Genomic DNA, 18,806 nt, shown 5'->3' with positions numbered 1-18,806 from the left:
ATCGCAGGGAGTGGCTCCGGAAGAGAACGCCCCGCCCCTTCCGGAGGCGCGAAGATGGCGGCCCGGGGCCCCGCGGGGAAGAGGCTGCGGCCGCTCCGGCTCCCCTGGCTGCTGCCGCTGCTGCTGGCGGGAGGTGAGGAGATGGCCGTCCTTCCCGCGAGGCGCTGCCGGGGCCTCCGCCGTGGCTGCCCGTCTCTCTCGCTCTCTCTCTCGCCTTCCAGGACTCGCGGCTGCCGGGAAGATGAAGGTGGTGGAGGAGCCCAACAGCTTCGGGTGAGGCGGCGGCGGCGGCGGCGGTGGGCTTGGGCGGCGCTTGGTCCTCGCGCGCCGCGGTTCTGAAAGGTCTCTGTCTTTCTGTCTCCCCTCCGTCTCCGAGAAGGCTGAACAACCCCTTCCTGCCGCCCTCCAACCGGCTCCAGCCCAGAGCGGCGCCCTCCCCCATCTCGGGTGAGCCGGGCAGGGCGAGGGAGGGTCCGGCGGGGCTGCGGGGTCTCCCAACCGCCAGGCGGCCTCATTTCGAGCCTGATCGGATTTCAACCCCTTCCTTTCCCAGGGCCTGAACATCTTTTTAGGCTGGCGGGCAAATGCTTTGCTTACCTGGAATCCACGTAAGTTGTTTAATTACCGTAGACGTGCATTTTAAAAATCACCGCCTTCTAAAAAGTGGAAATAAATCTCTGACTTGTTTTGAAATTTTAGGTATAAATACGAGTTCTGCCCATTTTATAACGTCACCCAACACGAGCAAACTTTCCGATGGAATGCCTACAGCGGGATTCTCGGGTAAGAGGATCCAGCTCCACAGCCACCTTCCTCTTCGCTGCTGTCTGTGTTTTTTTTATATATATATATATTTTCACACCATGCATATTTTGTGGACAATGTATTCACTGGGTCAAATCTTTTTTAAACAATGCTAACAATAATAATACAAATAAGTATGTGTAATCCTAATCTTCCAACTTCAACAATAATTCTTTATCATTTTTCTCATTAATTCATTTACAAGAAGAATTTTTTATTGGCCAAGTGTGATTGGACACTAAACATAGATAACATTTCTTTGTGCCATGTATTTGTTACCCCCTACTAAATTACTAATATTTAATATTTTTAAAATTCCTCATTATTCCCCCATAACTTTCCAAACATTCCAAATGTGTAGGATTACTAATAAAGCCAAATATTAACAATATTTAATCAATCCCGGGAGTGTATCTCAAAATCCACACAATTTCTTTAATTACCTGGTCAGCCCTTCTTTATTCTCCTACCATCTGGAAGGAGATATAGAAGCATAGGCAGCCGCACAAACAGGCTGAAGAACAGTTTTTATCCGTGGGCTGTCAAACTCCTGAATGAAAAATATCTCTACAACAACATAGCACGCTGGACTTGTGGGGCCAGCACAACATGCAATAAGTTCACATGGTGCAATAGGACTGAGTGTGTGTTAGTAGGATCCACTGGGCTAGGGATTTCTTTTTGTCTTTCACTGTGAGTTGTATTGTGTTGGGGGGGTGCACGAAGGAGGCTCAGCCAATCTCATTGTACACATGCTATACTCTGACAAAGGTTTGAATTGGTGTTGGCACTTTGCAATAAATAAGTGGGTTTTGGGTTGCAGTTTGGGCACTTGGTTTCTAAAAGGTTCGGCATCACTGATAAAGGGTTTCCTGCTTGAACAGAGGTTGGACTAGACCTCCAACTCTGTTATTCTGTTTCTAAAATCAGTCATTTTTAGGGATATAATTTATGGGGTTGTGTAATGTACCCAACTACCAAAACACTCAAGTGGAAGTGAGGGGTAGGAATTGTGGGAAGACAGTTTTTGTAAATGTGGTTGCAGCTGCAAACGGCAAGTGTTTGGAAAAAATCAAAGAAGAGTTGGAAAGTGATGCAGGGCTGAAGACAGTATTTTAAAACAGTACCGGATGAAAATTAATCAAGCCCATCAATTATTATTGTCTCTTTCATGTTGGGGCAAATGATAAACAAAGAGCTTGAAAACAATATCAAGAGACTATGAGGAGCTAGGCATGAAAGCCAAAGAGATAGGAGCACAAGTGGTGTTCTCAACAAAAGGTCAACAGCCAATGAGGGAATGGAGGATTCTAGAAGTAAACCCCCTGTCACAAGGGATGGTGCTTTCAAGAGAACTTTGGATTTCTAGACTATGGTTTACCTACAGGAGGGACTTTGGACAGGAATGTGTTGTACCTCACAGGGACTTGGAAGAATGGCAAAAAGATGTTGAAGATGTTGTGCATCTTCTCTGCACCCTTTCTATATGATACGGCACTTGGAGGCTGAATCATACAATCACTGGCTAAGGGTATGTTTAGCCTAAGAGGTATAGGGGTGACATATTACCTGCCTTCCAATATTTTAAGGGTTGTCACAGGGAAGAGGAGGTTGATTTATTTTCCAAAGCACTGAAGGCAGGACAAGAAACAATGGATGGAAGCTCCTCAGAGAGACCCAACCTGGAACTAAGGAGAAACTTCCTGACAGAACAGTTAGTCAGTGTAACAACTTGCCTCTGGAACTGTGGTATTCAAGAAAAGAAGGTGCAGCCAAAAGCAGTGGCTACTCTTTAGGGGCTCCTAAAGAGTAGCCGATATCCCCGATGTCCGAGGGTCTTTTGTGACCTAAATTGTCCTGAAGAGACAACCAACAAGAGGAGCACATACTGGTCGATCCAGGGGGGGCTGCAAATCCCCTAGGAAGACTAGAAGAAGCTCCTCAAATTGGACACAGTGGGAAAGCGACCAAGAAGTCGCTAAAAAGCTGTGGAGGCTATACCAGAAGAGAAAGTAAAGAAACAGCCTGTGTCATCGCGGTGAGACTGACTTGATTTTATCACTTGAAAGTTTCTCTTAAACTAACTGGATGATCAAAGGGTGGAGAAGAGAGGCTGAGAGAGAGGAGTGTGTGTGTGTGTGTGTGTGTGTGTGTGTGTGTGTGCTCGCAACCACATCTGGAAAACTGGGGCGGCAAGGAACGCGTGACTGAGAGCCCATTAACTTCTTTTTTCTATTCAACTTTTACTGAAAAAAAGAAGATGATTTGGAGACTTTAAAAACAATTGGACATTTGGATATTAAAGCTTTGAATGACTGAATGGATTACCTGTTATCTTTTTTTTTTTTTTTTTGAATGGATTGTTATGGACTGCTGTAACAAATTTCATCATTTGGGAGATTGAAAGCTGAAAAATTGATGATGTAATTTCTGGAAATTCCTAATTTAAAGATTAACTATTTGAAAAGTGGGTTGGGGGAAGCTACTAATTCTTTCACGTAAATACAGCATTGTATTTACCTATGATTTGATGGTGTATTTACTCTATTTCAATTATTCATATACTGTCTCAAGATAAGAATCCAATCACAGGGGTTTGGAAACAATAAAATGATCTTTTTAAAATGGACTCATTTTGGGGCCCTCGGGTTGGGCAGGAAATCTGGTTCGCAGGAGCCATTTTGGCCTCCCTTCTTTTCTCTCTTCAGGAGAACTATCCATTTTAAGGACTTTGCACAGTAAAGTGTGTTGCTAATGTTAATAACAGTGAGAAGATGTTTTGTGCTCCCTGAACTAAGGGGAGGTTAGTCAAGTAAATCTAAGTTGCAGGTCAATTTGGCCCATTACAATTTACATCCCTAAATTCAATATTTCTACAGTATGACTTCATATAAATGAAATGGAGTAGCATCAAATGTCAACTGCATATTGGTGCGCTTCGCTTCTGATTCTTGGATTAATGCTATAGTTTCTTGCTACAGATATAAGATAAAACACTACAAGACTCTTTAATTTTGCAGATACAAAGAGTAGCTCTTAGTAGTATTCCTTTTTAAAAGCAGCATCTATGAGTGGAAGGAAACATTAACACTGCTAAAATGATATCATTGTTTTTAGCATCAAAAGCTGCTGAGAGATCCAGAAAAATAAACAAGGCTTAACCCTGATTCATCCCCTGGTATCAGGGTGACCTAAGCAAATTGTTCTAAACTTGGGCTTGAAATCAAACTGCCAGTAGCCTTCTTTGAAATATCTGAAGTATATTATTCTTATTTCCTAGAATCTGGCATGAATGGGAAATTGAAAACAACACTTTTGTTGGTATGTGGATGAGAGAAGGAGATTCTTGTGAAACAAAAAATAGAGAAACAAAGGTAAAGAATTTGATCTAATAAAGAAGCCAACATATATCTTTACATTCTGTATTATTTATTCATTCATTTATTTATTTATTTGATTTGTATCCTGCCTTTTTATAAGCAGTTTAAGCAGCATATTAGTGTCACCACCTGCAATAATAATCCTGTGGAAGGTCGGATGAGCTGAGAATGCAGGACTGGCCCAGAGTTACCCAATGAGCTTCTGCAGCTGAGAGTGGACGAGAGTCTGAGCCTGTTTGCTCCTAGTTTAATACTTCACTTCCTATTTCAATCAACATTATTTTTGATAATCTAGTTAGATATACTTTATTTATTTATTATGTAAATATATTATTCATCACTGAATAGTTTGCAACTGCTTAGCTGTAATACATATGTTTCCCTTTATCTGTCAAATATTGCAAGTTCATTGAGCACATTATATTAATTAGGTCTCTTTTTACTGGTCTGTGATTTAGAGAAATTAGTTAAATTTATGAATTCTGTTTATAAATTCTCAAACCTCTGCTTTTCAGGTACTTCTTGTATGTGGAAAAAACAATAGATTGGCTCAAGTATCTGAACCAAGCACTTGCGTTTATTCTCTTACATTTGAAACTCCGCTTGTTTGTCACCCACATTCTCTTTTAGGTGAGAAAATAATTCCTCCTTTGGATTAAAAGCAGAAAACTGAAACAATGCAATTTATACTCCAATCTTGACATTGTATATGTTCAATAAGTCCATTATATCAAACTATTTTTTGTTCCCAAACATTTCTTGCTGTGTCATGATCCCAAGAACTAAAGGTTTCTGCAAATTAGCCTTGATTTTTGATACGACAAGTAACAACACACAAGTCCACTGGCCTTGCTAAACTGATGGTAACTAACCCAGTAACTCTTGCAATTCCATAGACTTCGTTGGCACCCAGAGTTGCCCCTTTTCCCCAGGAAGGGGTGAGGATTGGTAAAGTTATAAATCAAAGAATTAAGAATGTTCACTGCTGCTAAAATGTCCGTATTAATCACTGGAAAGATTAGACTATGATATTAGTGGTCTCTTACCAAAAGGACTGGCCGGTCGCCATATCAGAGAAACCGACCTACACTTTTCATTTCTGTACGGTCAAGCTGAACTCAGTTATTCTGTTAAAGGTAAAGCTTTCATCTTATACCTTAAAGTAATCAAGGATACCATAACACCCGATGAATCGATTAACCTGTGGGAAGAATTGTTATAACATTTGTCTCCTTGGGTGAGCATAAGATTCTTCCCCAAACATGTTCCTTTTCACTCATTCGTGTTCCCTCGGCCAGCAAGGATGTGGCTGATAGCGGTACTTAATGGCAGCTAAGGAATGGTAAAAGTGCTTGCATGGTAATCCTCTGCCTCTGTGAACTTAATCTTTGAGGAAATGGAGTCTAGAGAGAGCTCAAAGAGCCATCATTTCTTCTCTACAGTCTATCCAACCTTGCCTGAAGCTCTTCAGAGAAAGTGGGATGAAGTTGAACAACTGCTTTATGATGACTTAATCACAAAACAGGTGTGTGCATTTTATCTTATACATAATATAAATATATTGATATATAAATATATATCAAGATAAATAACTAAAAAAGTGAGCCCTTGAGTCACGTTGGATTTCTGCTCGCTAAATGGATGGCTGCAATTTCCTTGATAATAATGTGGGTCTGGTCTACCACTGACTGCCATCTACTCTTTTGCGTTAATTTACCAGTACAGCCTTAAGCTTTTGGATTTCTTGGTGGTATCCATCCAAATTTAGCCCTCTTAAGCTTCTGATTTTTTAAAAGGGTGTGTGTGTACACAGACAGACAGAGTATATATTGCATCAACTTGTTTAATGTAAGCCACAGAGGACTAGATTAAGTGCACTGAAATCCCTGGGAACTAAATGTATGATTGTTGAAGTGCTGTTGGAGAAAGTCAGGATGAACCCAATAAATACAAATCATCAGAGATGGGATTCAGTTGGTTTGCACCGATTCAGGCGAACCGGTTGTTAACTTTGCCCAGTTTGGAGAACTGGCTAATCCCACCTCTGGCTGGACCCACCCATCCTGCCCCTCCCAGGAGTCCCTCCGCGCGCCCCATTTTGGCTTCCAGGGTGGTGCAGGAGACCCAAAATGGGCCGGGGGGGCGTCATGTGCCCCCCCAGCCCATTTTGGCTCTCCTGTTGGTGCAGGAGGCCTTCCAGGCCCAAAACCCCTGCTCTAGGGTGAGTTGGGAATGGGGATTTTGCATTAAGATTGCTCATAAGTAAGTAGGAACCAGTAAAAGAGGAATGGAAAAATTCCTATCTGTAGATCAGTGTTTTTTAGTCTTGGCAAATTTTAAGATGGGCGAACTTCATGCTGCCTGGGGGATTCTGGGAATTGAAGTCCATGCACCTTAAAGTTGCCAAAGTTGAGAAGCATGGGTCTAGACTAGAGTTTAGGATTTTTCCATTCCTGTTTTATTTATAGAGTTCGATGCAATTAAATAAATCAGTTGTGGTTTCGTTAATAGTGATTAAAGTGATATGAACCATTACTGGATTTTTTGTGAGAAACTGAAATTACAAGTTGATCTGGGCTTTGATGATTAAATAAGGAATTATGGAAATAATGTAGACAAATGTTAATCTTAGAGTAAGAGTTTGGATATATTTTTTTACTTATATCTGTACCAAAGAAAGTGGGAAGTCATTCTTTTTACCTCTTTCTTACACTTTCATTCCTTCTTTCCTGAGCCTTTTCTTTTTTCAAATCTGTTTTTTATTTGTTTATCCCTTAGCTTTGTATTTTTTTATTTTTATTTTTTTGGGATGTGTGACGGATCAAATACTCAGCCATTATAATTCTACATTCCTTATTTACAGAAATCATATCAAAATTTAGAATGAAATCCACTGGGAACTATCTCATATAAGGCAGGCTCTGAGTCCCTCTCACCAAAAAGTGTTTATCGATAGAATATTTGTAGCTCAGGGTTGAACTGTGGGTTCTTTGGTGCTCTCTGAGCTTGATGGTTTTCTTGCATCTGTTTCATTACCAAACTAGGTAACCTCATCAGTATTAGAAAGGAGTGGAGTTTGCTCTTATTTTCATTTAATAGTGGCAGTGTTGATCAGTTGCTTTACAAAAAGTGTTTTGATTGGTGCCGGGTCTCTACAGCCTCAGGCAGAGAAGGACTATTCTGCACAGAGTTTCCTAGCATTCCTTTAGGAACCTCCAACATGCAAACTGTGGTTACTTATCCTAAAATGAATCCTCTTTACCTGGAGTGTCAAAATTTGCTGTTTGCTGGAGAGATGTGTAGCTAAAAGTCAGTCTACATTTAGTGTACATCTGATTTTGGGGATATTTCTTCATAACCAAACAAAACTATTTTCTGTGCAGTTCATACCCCTTGCTTGCTGGATCTAGATATCACAAAGCAAAGCCCACATTTTGTAATTAACTCCCACACCCCGTTTTGGCTGGCAGAGTGCTGCAGGAGGTTGAGTGTCATACCCCCTGGCCATGCCCATCCTGGCCACGCCCACCCACCCAGCCACACCCACCCAACCAGTCATTAGGGCAGAGAACTGGTTATTAAATTATTTGAATCCCACCACTGCAAATAATAACTCATATTTTTATTTATTTATTTATTATTCCAATTAATATACCGCCCTTCTCCCGACGGACTCAGGGCGGTGTATAGCCAAAAGTAAAAGCACACAAATATAAAATTTAAAAACGATTTAAAAGCATATTAAATAATTCGGCCCAGTTATTCAAATAAAACCCCTGTTTTAAAATTTTAAAAATTAAAAAAGTTTAAAAATTAGGCCAGCCCGGCTTGTTGGAATAAAAACGTTTTGAAAGCACAGCGAAAGGTGCGCAAGTCGGGAATCCTCCGTATCCCGGGGGACAGTTTGTTCCAGAGGGCAGGTGCCCCTACAGAGCCTTCGACATTGTTTGACCAACGGCACCTGGAGGAGCCCCTCTCTGTGGGAGCGTACTGGCCGATGGGAGGCTATTGGTAGCAGCAGGCGGTCTTGTAAGTACCCAGGTCCTAAGCCATGGAGCGCTCTGAAGATGGTAACCAGCACCTTGAATCGCACCCGGAAGACCACCGGAAGCCAGTGCAGCTCGCGCAGAAGAGGTGTTACATGGGAGCGCCATGTCGCTCCCACAATCACCCACACGGCCGCATTCTGGACCAGTTGGAGCCTCCAGGTGCTCTTCAAGGGGAGCCCCATGTTGAGAGCATTACAGTAGTCCAGGCGGGAAGTGACGAGGGCATGAGTGACTGTGCGCAAGGAGTCCCGGTCCAGAAAGGGACGCAACTGGTGAATCAGGCGAACCTGATAGAAGGCCCCCTGGCCACAGCCGTCACATGCTCTTCTAAGGACAGCCATGCATCCAGGAGGAAATCCAAGTTGCGAGCCCTCTCCGTGGGGGCCAACGACTCGCTCCCAATAGTCAGTGATGGCATCAGCTGGCTATTCCGGGATGTCGGGAGCCAGAGCCACTCAGTCTTGGAAGGGTTGAGTCTGAGCCTGTTTCTCCCCATCCAGATCCGCACGGCCTCCAGGCACCGGGACATCACATCAAGGGCATCATTGGGGTGGTCCAGGGTGGAGATGTACAGCTGAGTGTCATCAGTGTACTGTGGAATTTCACCCCGAAACCACGGATGATCTCACCCAGCGGCTTTACATAAATGTTGAACAGAAGGGGCGAGAGGACCGACCCTTGCGGCACCCCACACACAAGGCGCCTCGGGGTTGACCTCTGTCCCCCTGCCAACACAGACTGCGACCAGTCAGAGAGAAAGGAGGAGAACCACCGCAGCATGGTGCCCCCTACTCCTAAGCCCTCCAATCGGCGCAGCATGATACCATGGTTGATGGTATCAAAAGCCGGTGAGAGATCTAATAGGACCAGGATAGAGGAACAGCCCCTATCCCGAGCCCTCCAGAGATCATCAACCAATGCGACCAATGCCATTTCCGTGCTGTACCCAGGCCTGAAACCCAACTGAAACGGCTCTAGATAGACAGCTCTAGATATTTGGGCTTCCATAAGGGCAGTAAAATGCTGCTATTTCTACATCCACCTTGTGTCTGCTGATTACACCCAGCTGCCTTGTTTATAGTGACTTGTTGCCCGTTGCGGGAGGGGCACTTGGGATGTATGTGAAAAAGATAAAATCAAGAGACTGTGCCAGGGGAATATTCAGATAAGAGGCAGCTTAGCCCCACAGTGGGAATGTGGGCAGGAGAAATGTTTCAGAAGGGACCCTCCCTAGTTTCTTGGGCTGTAAAAGCAACGCGGGGGCAGGGGGGTGTTCTTTCTGACTTGCAAAACTCTGTTAAGGTAGCCGTACAATAGTAGAATTAGTTCACCTGGATTCTTGTCTGGATTACCTTACCAGGCTGATAGTCGCAGCCTTTGGAACAGCCTTTGGAAGAGCCTTCTCCCACATGCTCCGGCCCCCAAGGCTCCACCCATTCCCCAGGTTGCACAGACCCTCAGGACCCGACCCTTCGGCTGATGCTGTGCAATGCCAGGTCCGTAGTAAATAAAGCCCCCCCCCCCATTTGTGATCTTATTTGTGAGGGGGGAGCGGACCTGGCGGGTATTACAGAGACCTGGTTGGGCCAGGAGGGGGGGGGCTCGTTGAGATGTGCCAACCAGGTTTCCTCGCATTCCATCGGCTGAGGTCTCAGGGGAGGGGCGGGGGAGTAGCGGTTATTATTAAAGAAGGTCTGAGACCGAGGGAGGCCACTGTTCCTCAGATGGCCGGCTGTGAGTCCCTCCTTGTGAAGTGGGGTCATGGGGTTCAGATGGGTTTGCTGATCACGTACCTGGCTCCCTGCCACGTGGCAACAGCCCTGCCCGAGCTACTCAACGTCATCGCCGCGGTGGCGGTTGATATCCCCAGGCTTATGGTCATGGGGGATTTCAACCTGCCGTCTGTGGGTGAGGCGTCTGAAGTGGCTCGGGAGTTCATGGCTTCCATGACAGCCATGGACCTGACCCAGTTAATTCATGGCCCTACCCACACGGGGGGAAACACGCTGGATCTGGTTTTTGTCTCTGGACAGTGGCTGAGTGATCTTGAGATAGGGGATATAGTTACCGAGCCCTTGTCATGGTCAGATCACTCTCTCCCTCGTCTCGACCTTCAAACCGCTGCACCCCGCCGCAGGGAGGCGGAGCCAGTAAGATGGTTCCGCCCCAGGTGCCTGATGGAACCTGATAGGTTCCAGATGGAGCTTGGGCCATTTCCCGAGGCTCTGGCACACGCCTCGACTGGAGACCTAGTGGCCACCTGGGATAGGGCGGCCGCTGGAGCTCTGGATCGCGTCGTGCCTTTGCGGCCTCTGACCCGGCGCCGATCTCATTTGGCTCCTTGGTTCACTGAGGAGCTGAGGGAGTTGAAGCGCCGGAAAAGTCGCCTAGAGAGTAGTTGGAGGGCCAGTCTTTCTGAATCTGACCGGACACTAGTAAGATCCCATATTAGGAATTACCTAGTGGCGATAAAAGCAGCGAAATGTAGTTATTTTGCTGCTCTTATTGCATCATCAGATAACCACCCGGCCACCCTGTTTAGGGTGACCCGCTCCCTGCTCCATCAGGAAGCGCGGGAGGACCCCTTGGAGGGTAGAGCCGAGGATTTTGTTCAGTATCTGTATGACAAAATCACTCAGATCCGGGAAGATCTGGACTCCAACTGGGTAGTCTCAGGGGGAGGGACTGGGGCAGGTCTTGAGAATGTTATCTGGGATGAGTTTGATCCTGTGACCCCTGAGGACATGGACAGGATTCTCAGCAGATTGAACGCGACCACTTGTTTATTAGACCTGTGCCCCTCCTGGTTAGTGCTGGCTTCCCGGGAGGTGACGCGAGGCTGGCTCCAGGGGATTATAAATGCTTCATTGGGTGAAGGTGACTTCCCCACCACCTTGAAAGAGGCAGTGGTGAGGCCTCTCCTCAAGAAGCCTTCCCTGGACCCGGCAATGTTGGTTAATTATCGTCCGGTCTCCAACCTTCGTTTTGTGGCGAAGGTTGTCGAGAGTGTGGTTGCACAACAGCTTCCCCAGCACCTGGATGAGACGACGTATCTGGATCCATTCCAGTCGGGTTTCAGACCCGGGTACAGCACGGAAACAGCATTGGTTGCGTTGGTTGATGATCTCTGGAGGGCTCGGGACAGGGGGTGCTCCTCTGTCCTGGTCCTGTTAGACCTCTCAGCGGCTTTTGATACCATCGACCATGGTATTATGCTGCACCGGTTGGAAGAGTTAGGGGTGGGAGGCACTGTGTTGCGGTGGTTCTCCTCCTTTCTCTCTGACCAGTCGCAGTCTGTGTTGACAGGGGGACAGAGGTCGACCCCGAGGCCCCTCATATGTGGGGTGCCGCAAGGGTCGGTCCTCTCGCCTCTCCTGTTCAACATTTATGTGAAGCCGCTGGGCGAGATCATCTGTGGTTTCGGGGTGAAGTACCACCAGTACGCTGATGACACCCAGCTGTACATCTCCACCCCGGACCACCCCAACAATGCCCTTGAAGTGATGTCCCAGTGCCTGGAGGCCGTGCAGATCTGGATGGGGAGAAACAGGCTCAGGCTCAACCCATCCAAGACCGAGTGGCTGTGGTTTCCGACATCCCGATATAGTCAGTTGACGCCATCACTGACTATTGGGGGCGAATCGCTGGCCCCCACGGAGAGGGCTCACAACTTGGGCATCCTCCTGGACTGACGGCTGTCTTTAGAAGAGCACTTGACGGCCGTGACCGGGAGGATCTTTCATCAGGTTCACCTGATTCGCCAGTTGCGTCCCTTTCTGGATCGGGACTCCCTACACGCAGTCACTCATGCCCTCGTTACCTCCCGCCTGGACTATTGTAACGCTCTCTACATGGGGCTCCCCTTGAGCACACGGAGGCTCCAACTGGCGCAGAGTGCGACCACGCGGGTGGTTATGGGAGCAACATGGTGCTCCCGTGTGACACCTCCTGCGCGAGCTGCACTGGCTCCCGGTGGTCTTCCGGGTGCGCTTCAAGGTTTTGGTTACCACCTTTAGAGCGCTCCATGGCTTAGGACCTGGCTACTTATGGGACCGCCTACTTCCACAAGCAGCCTCATAGCGGCCAGTACGCTCTCATAGAGAGGGGCTCCTCCAGGTGCCGTCAGCCAAACAATGTTGACTGGTGGCCCCTAGGGGGAGGGCCTTCTCTGTGGGGGCACCTACTATCTGGAATGAGCTCCCCCCGGAGATACGGAGGATCCCAGATCTGCGCACTTTCCGCCGTGCTTTGAAGACACTCCTATTCCAGCAGGCCGGCCTGGCCTAATTTTCTCCCCTTCTTTTAAATTTTTAAACTGAAATTTTAATTCGTTTTAAATTATTGGGAGTTTTAAATTGTCTTGGGCACAAATTATTTAATTGGGTTTTAATCATGTTTTAACTTTTGTATTTATGTGTTTTATTTTGTGCCTGTACACCGCCCTGAGTCCTTCGGGAGTAGGGCGGTATACAAATTTAATAAAATGAAATGAAATGAAATGAAGAGGTATCCATGGCACCTGCCCACTCAGGGCTCCAGATCCAGCTAGGTCCCCAGTCCTGAGATTGGTGTGTTTAGTGGAGCCCCTGCTGTGTTTTTCACTGCTGTGGTTGTTTTTCTCCTCTGTTAGGGTCTGTGATGTTTTTAATATTTTAAAATTGTGTTTGGATATTGTAAGCCACTGAGAGTCCTCTGGAGTGAAACAATGTATTGATGAGGACTTGAAAGTGTACATATTTTGCTTTTCAAATAGTATCCATTTTCCATTTTAGTACCCAATTATTTGCAGATGTTAGACTTTATGATGCAATGAGGAGCATTGATCTGACAATGTTTTCAAAGGTAATTTTTGTGTTTGACAGGGAAATGGAATAAACAAATGCATGGCAACATAAATTGCAAACAAAAAAAAAAGAAAAAGAAGTCCCAGTTGAATGCTTCAACCCTTGGCTAATTTTTAACCTTAAGCCATTGCCTTTTTCCAGAATGTTCTTTAAAAAAAAAAAAAAAAGGTGTGTGTGGTTTAGCCTATAAACCTGGACTTTCTAGATTGTCTCCATCTGACCAGCCCTGCTTAGTTTCTGAGATCAACCAAAAATGTCTTCGGTGTCTTAATCTGAGCCTTCCAAAATGAAAAATTAAAGTAACTATTACTTTTGTTTTCAGGGATACAAGAAAAGATTGAGAGAGCTGTTTGAAGAAGGCTCCCTTTTAAAATCAACAAGAGAGAAAAAAGAGGACACTCAACTTCAACATTTGGAATTTGACTCTGTAGAAAAGTGCAGCAAGGTACAGGATCTCTTTGGACAGTCCCTTGTGGTTGACTGGGTTTCCTTGCTGTTTTAGATGCGGTTATTTTAGGCTGTCTAATTAATTCACAGAGGGCATCAGTGAAATCTCAGAACTGTCTTGCTAATGATGGCTAAATTAAAGATAATCTTCGAAAAAACTGCAGACGATTTCTCTGAATTCACAGCTTCTCCACTTTGCTGTTTCGTCTCTCTTGGACTTTGTATAAATATATTCTGTTTTTGTGGTAAAATCAATGTGAAGTTACTCTCCTTTTTTTTTTCTAGGAATATAAGCGACTTTCCAATGATCTGCAGAAATTGTCAGATTTACTAACCCAGCATGGAATTGCATATGAAACCGTCCTATGTAAGTTTGCAATATTTTTCCTTCTGAAGAACTGCCTTGCTTAATGACTGCCATATTTAGCTGTTGTCCAAAGTTACAACAGCACTGAAAAAGTCACTTTATGACTGGTCCTTCCAAACTTCCTAGCCTCCCTACAGGCCTGGGATTGAGATTCAGGATCCTTGCAGGACTCCGCAATCTCACACAGCTGCTTCTTGCATGTTTCACAGCTGGCTTCCAACAAGCAAAGTTAATGGAGAAGCCAGGGGTAAAATAGCAAGTCACAGCCATGTGCTCTCACTTAACGAGCCACAGGGACTCTCTTAATGACTGTGGGGTAAGTGAGGTTGTAAGTTATCCACATCACTTAGTGACAGTTGCCAATCCCAGTCATGGTCATAAAGTGAGGCTTACCTGTACTAATACAACAGTGATAAATTTCATTTTCCAAAATCAGGGAAATTCAGTGGAACAAAATATCTGTTAGAATTTTTGAAGTCTTAAAATTATTTCATGTTGGTTTAAGTACCAGAAATCTGAAATTTAAATTTGATGCTGTAATTGAAGTTAGTTGTAGAGTTGGAAGGGACCACAAGGATCAATCAGTTAGTTCAGCTTTCTGCAATATGCAGGAAAGCCAATTAATATATCCATGAATGGGACTATTCTGCCTCCTCTTAAAACTTTCTAGAGATGGAAAACCCACAAACCATAAGCAGACTCTTCCATTGTTGTACAGGACATTCTAGGTTGAATCTCTCCTTGGTCAGTTTCCATCCATCATTCCTTGTCTGACCTTCAGATGCTTTGGAAAACAGCTTGACCCCCTCCTCTCTGTGGCAGCCCCTCAAGTATTGGAAGACTGCTATCCTGTCTCCCCTGGTCCTTCTCTTCTCTTCACTAGACTAGCCATGCTCAGTTCATGTAACTGTTCTTAATATGTTTTAGTCTCCAATCCTGTAATCATCCTGGTTGCTCTCCTCTGCACTTTTTCTAGTCTCAACATCTTTTTTATAGTGAGGTGACCAAAACTGGATGCAGTATTCTAGGTGTGGTCTTACCTAGGGCTTTAGTATTAGGTATGCTCTTGAGGTATTAGGTTAGTCTTGAGATATATTTATAAAAAAGGGAGGATAAAAAGCTAATAATAATAAAGTAATAATTGTAATTTCCACATGTTAATAAGCCATCTCCTTTGCCTTTGATATAGTTGAAGACATTCTTGCTGGATTTTGCCTCTCTTATTTCCCACTTGTCCTTTCCTTTCCTCTGTTTCTGAGATGAGGCTTTGCATTCTCTGGGGCTGGGGTCTCCTTGAATAGGGGGCTGCTGGTTCAGCCACATTGGCTCATTTAGGGGCCTCCTAGTTTTCTTCTTCCTTGGTATAACTTTGAGACCAAGCTATCTTTATTTTCCTTTTTAAGAAGTCTCAGCTGACAGTTACCACAATTATTTTGATTTTGTTTGCAATTTATTTTTATTTTTTAAAAAGTTAAAATACAAATTCCATTTTTTTAAACAGACATTTAAACACAAAGACATTTAAAAAGGTGTATTAAAAAAGACACTAACATTTATACACATTTTATCCCTCCTAGATGAATACTGATAAATATATTGCAACGATATTAGTTCCTCACACCTTGAAACAGGTCCCCCAAAAGTTTTAAATTAATTCTATTTTCACATTATTAACCTGTCATTTATTTACTATCTATGAGCTGTGATGGGGTAGTGGTTGGAATGCAGTATTGCAGGCCGATTCTACCGACTGCCAGGAGTTTGATCCTGACGGGTTCAAGATTGACTCAAGTCTTCCATCCTTCCAAGATCGGCTAAAATGAGGACCCAGATTGTTGGGGGCAACATGCTGACATTTGTAAACTGCTCAGATATGTAGTCTTCACACACCAGAAGTCAGGAAATGGGCTATTTCCGGCCTTGGGGTGGGGGTGGGAGGCCATTTTCGCCCTCCCCAGGCTCCTAGAAAGCCTCTGGCCCACCCTGCCATTGCGTGCCAAAAGCAGGGAGAGCATGGGGCGCGCGCGCATGCGTGGGGGGGGCTCGGCGCATTGAATTATGGGTACGGGCATGCATACACACAGTCCCCCTGCGCTCTCTCCACTTTTGGCACACGACAGCAAAAAGGTTAGCCATCAGCACTTGAGAAGGGTTGGACTAGAAGACTCCCAAGGTCCCTTTCAACTCTATCAATATTCTATGACTTCTTCTATGATTAACCTTGTATAAAGTAGTTTTTTCCCCCCTGTGTTCTAGTTGGAAACAGAGATGGTAATCATATTCCGCAAGCACTCGGGATGAAAAAGTCAGATCTTAGCACTATTTCAAATGCTAACAGGCATGGAGATGCTGAAACTCAGGACAACGCCTTGTGAGAAAATTGAATTGTCCGCTTTTCCCAGCTTCGGTAAAGTATTTTCATCCACATACGATTTTTAATAATCCATAACCATATTATTTTGTTCAAATCAACATTTGTTCAGAAGTTCTATCCATTTGGAATTCTTTTTGTGATTATGCTGGCAGGAAAATGGGGAGCTCAGTCATTGCATTTTACGTGGGCAGCTTCCTTCAACCGTGTTCCTTCCTTCCATAACAGAGAGTCTTGTATGTGAGGACAGCAAACGGTGGCTTGAGCTACCAGACTCCGCTCCTTTGTGGATAATGGCAACTGGAGCCCCATTCAGGCATCGCAAACATGGAACAGCAAGAGCAGGAGTGACAGCCTTACACATTCAACAGTCCTGCTGGTGCTGCTGTGGCCCTTCTTTTCTCAGTGGGACTTGGAAGAATATCTTGTCTTGGACCTTTGAATAAAGATCCAGTGTTCAAACAATGCTGCACCTTCTGTGTCTGTTACTGACTTTGGGGGATACATTTCCTTCTGGACCACAAGAAACAGATTTGCTATTCATTTTGGGTAAAAAAAATCAGTTTTAATCTGAATTACTGACATGGTTTCCTATACCAAAATGTTTCTTGACCGGATCCCGCCTGTGAACTTCTTTTTGAGAGAGAAACGTTGGTGTCGCCAGTTCTGGAAGATTATAATAAAGCTCCTTGTGCTGAGATGGGGGAGAGGAAGGAGTGGGGATCAATGCTGTCAGCTTCTAGGATGAAATGGTCTATGCCAGAGGTTCCCAACTCCCAGGACAGGTCTGTGCCTAACCCTAACTAGGCCACACAGCTGGAGTCAAGCGGTGAGCAAGTGAGCAAAGCTTCATTGGCATTTGCAGCCGCTCCCCAGCGCTAGCATCACCGCCTCAGATTTTCATAGGAGCGCAAAGCCTACTGTAAAATGGGCATTAGCAGTGAGGAGCAGTGGAGGGAGGGAAGAGACTGGGATGCGGGAGGAAAGGAGGGCAGTTTGGGAGGCAAGCCGTGCCAGCCCAGAAAGTGAAACGCGTCAGTCGAACAGAAAGCCAAAAAAAGCCGAGATGGAGAAGGTGCCAACAGGGATCCATTACCTAAACCAGCAGAGGACTTTTAATTGGACACTGACTGACAACGGGGTTGGCCAGGGGAGAAAGTTAATTGCATCTTTTGTGCCAAGCAGGCAGATTCCACTTCACTCCTTCTGTAATCACTTTTGCTTTCAGTGAAGTACATACTCTTGGAAAGGCAATGAGCCAGGAGTCTCTCTTACTAAGTGGGATGGAGACCATTAAGTGGAACCTGCCCGGAAATAGCTTCTACCAAGATTTTGCAAATGATGTTCGTTCATTGAAGGACATCAGGGAGAGCAGGGATGGGGAACATTCTGCAACTGTAACGGGCAGGCTCCATCCATCGTACCTTGAGGACTCTTGTATAAGTGCTGGGAACCAAACCTTTATCTCAATTGTGTTGAAAAAAGCTTTGTGCGTGATCCAGGGAACCCTCAACTCTGGCAAACATTCAAAGCTGTAATGGGCCTCCCTAAAGGCCCTTTCGACCCGGTTCCAAGTTCTGACAGCCAGTCCCCCATTCCTCCCCCCCACCCCAATTCACATGGCTGCATTATGGGTGCTCCGTAACCAACCTGCATTTATGGCCATCTACAGCATCCCCCAGTCACATGGCTGCGATTCATATTTTTGATGAAAACAGGCGTTTACTTCTGGTTTGGGGCAAAAGTGCCCCATAATGAACAACGGGTTTGTTTAAGGTCTGCCACAAAGAAAACGTTATAAATTGAGGTCGGTCACATGATGACCCACTTTACAACTTCACAAGTTATTTGGGCAAAAGAGCCGTTTGTCTGATGATTTGGGGATTCCAACTCCAGGATTTTATCATTCCAATAAGAAAATGATGGGCACCAGAACCACCCCAGGCTCCCTTTGTCCCATGGAGGGCGGAGGATCCTGAAGGGCGACTCCTCGCTACCTACAGGATGAGCGTTTTTTTTTTTTTTATTGAAAAAGTTTTACAAATACAAATTTTCCCATTTCCCCCCCCTTCCCCTCCCTAACCCTCCCCTCCTCCCATGACTTCCCCAAGGTCAAATCCAAATCCAAATCATATTATATCATAGTTTACAGCCCTTCTATTCCCCCCCCCCCCGTGTACTATACATTTCTACACAACATTCAACTAAAAGCTATCTGGTACTTCCTAGTTTGATATTTATTCTGCACATAATCTATCCATTTCTTCCACTCCCATGCATAAGTCTCTTGAGTCCGTTCTTTTAAGTATGCTGATATCTTCACCATTTCTGCAAAACTGGCCACCTTCAAAGTCCATTCTTCAATAGTAGGCAAAACATCCCTTTTCCAGTATTGACCAATCAGTAACCTAGCTGCTGTCACCATATACAATATCAATTTTGTTTCACCCATTGAAAAACCCTTAACTATGCCCAATAAAAACAATTGAGGAGAAAATTTGAGTTTTTTCTTCATAACATTTTGCATAACCCACCAAATTTTTA

The 18,806-nt window shown here is 44.9% G+C and overlaps 1 protein-coding gene across 1 annotated transcript; it reads left to right on the top strand.

The window, feature by feature from the left end:
• The first annotated feature begins 3 nt into the window (after positions 1 to 3).
• On the top strand, positions 4 to 16,727 carry GNPTG (N-acetylglucosamine-1-phosphate transferase subunit gamma). Its single transcript, XM_034420652.3, has 12 exons — positions 4 to 133; positions 222 to 273; positions 380 to 447; positions 554 to 608; positions 700 to 783; positions 4,085 to 4,178; positions 4,700 to 4,814; positions 5,627 to 5,709; positions 13,400 to 13,522; positions 13,810 to 13,891; positions 16,148 to 16,298; positions 16,491 to 16,727. Exons 1-11 carry the CDS (start codon positions 55 to 57, stop codon positions 16,264 to 16,266), a joined length of 954 nt encoding a protein of 317 aa, XP_034276543.1. The 5' UTR covers positions 4 to 54; the 3' UTR covers positions 16,267 to 16,298; positions 16,491 to 16,727.
• The last annotated feature ends 2,079 nt before the right edge of the window (positions 16,728 to 18,806 follow it).

This window comes from Pantherophis guttatus, chromosome 14 (genome assembly GCF_059756535.1).
Source record: "Pantherophis guttatus breed Tessera chromosome 14, ASM5975653v1, whole genome shotgun sequence".
Taxonomy (NCBI): Eukaryota; Metazoa; Chordata; class Lepidosauria; order Squamata; family Colubridae; genus Pantherophis; species Pantherophis guttatus.
The sequence above is the reverse complement of the archived record's forward strand: the minus strand, read 5'-3'. Positions and strand labels throughout refer to the sequence as shown.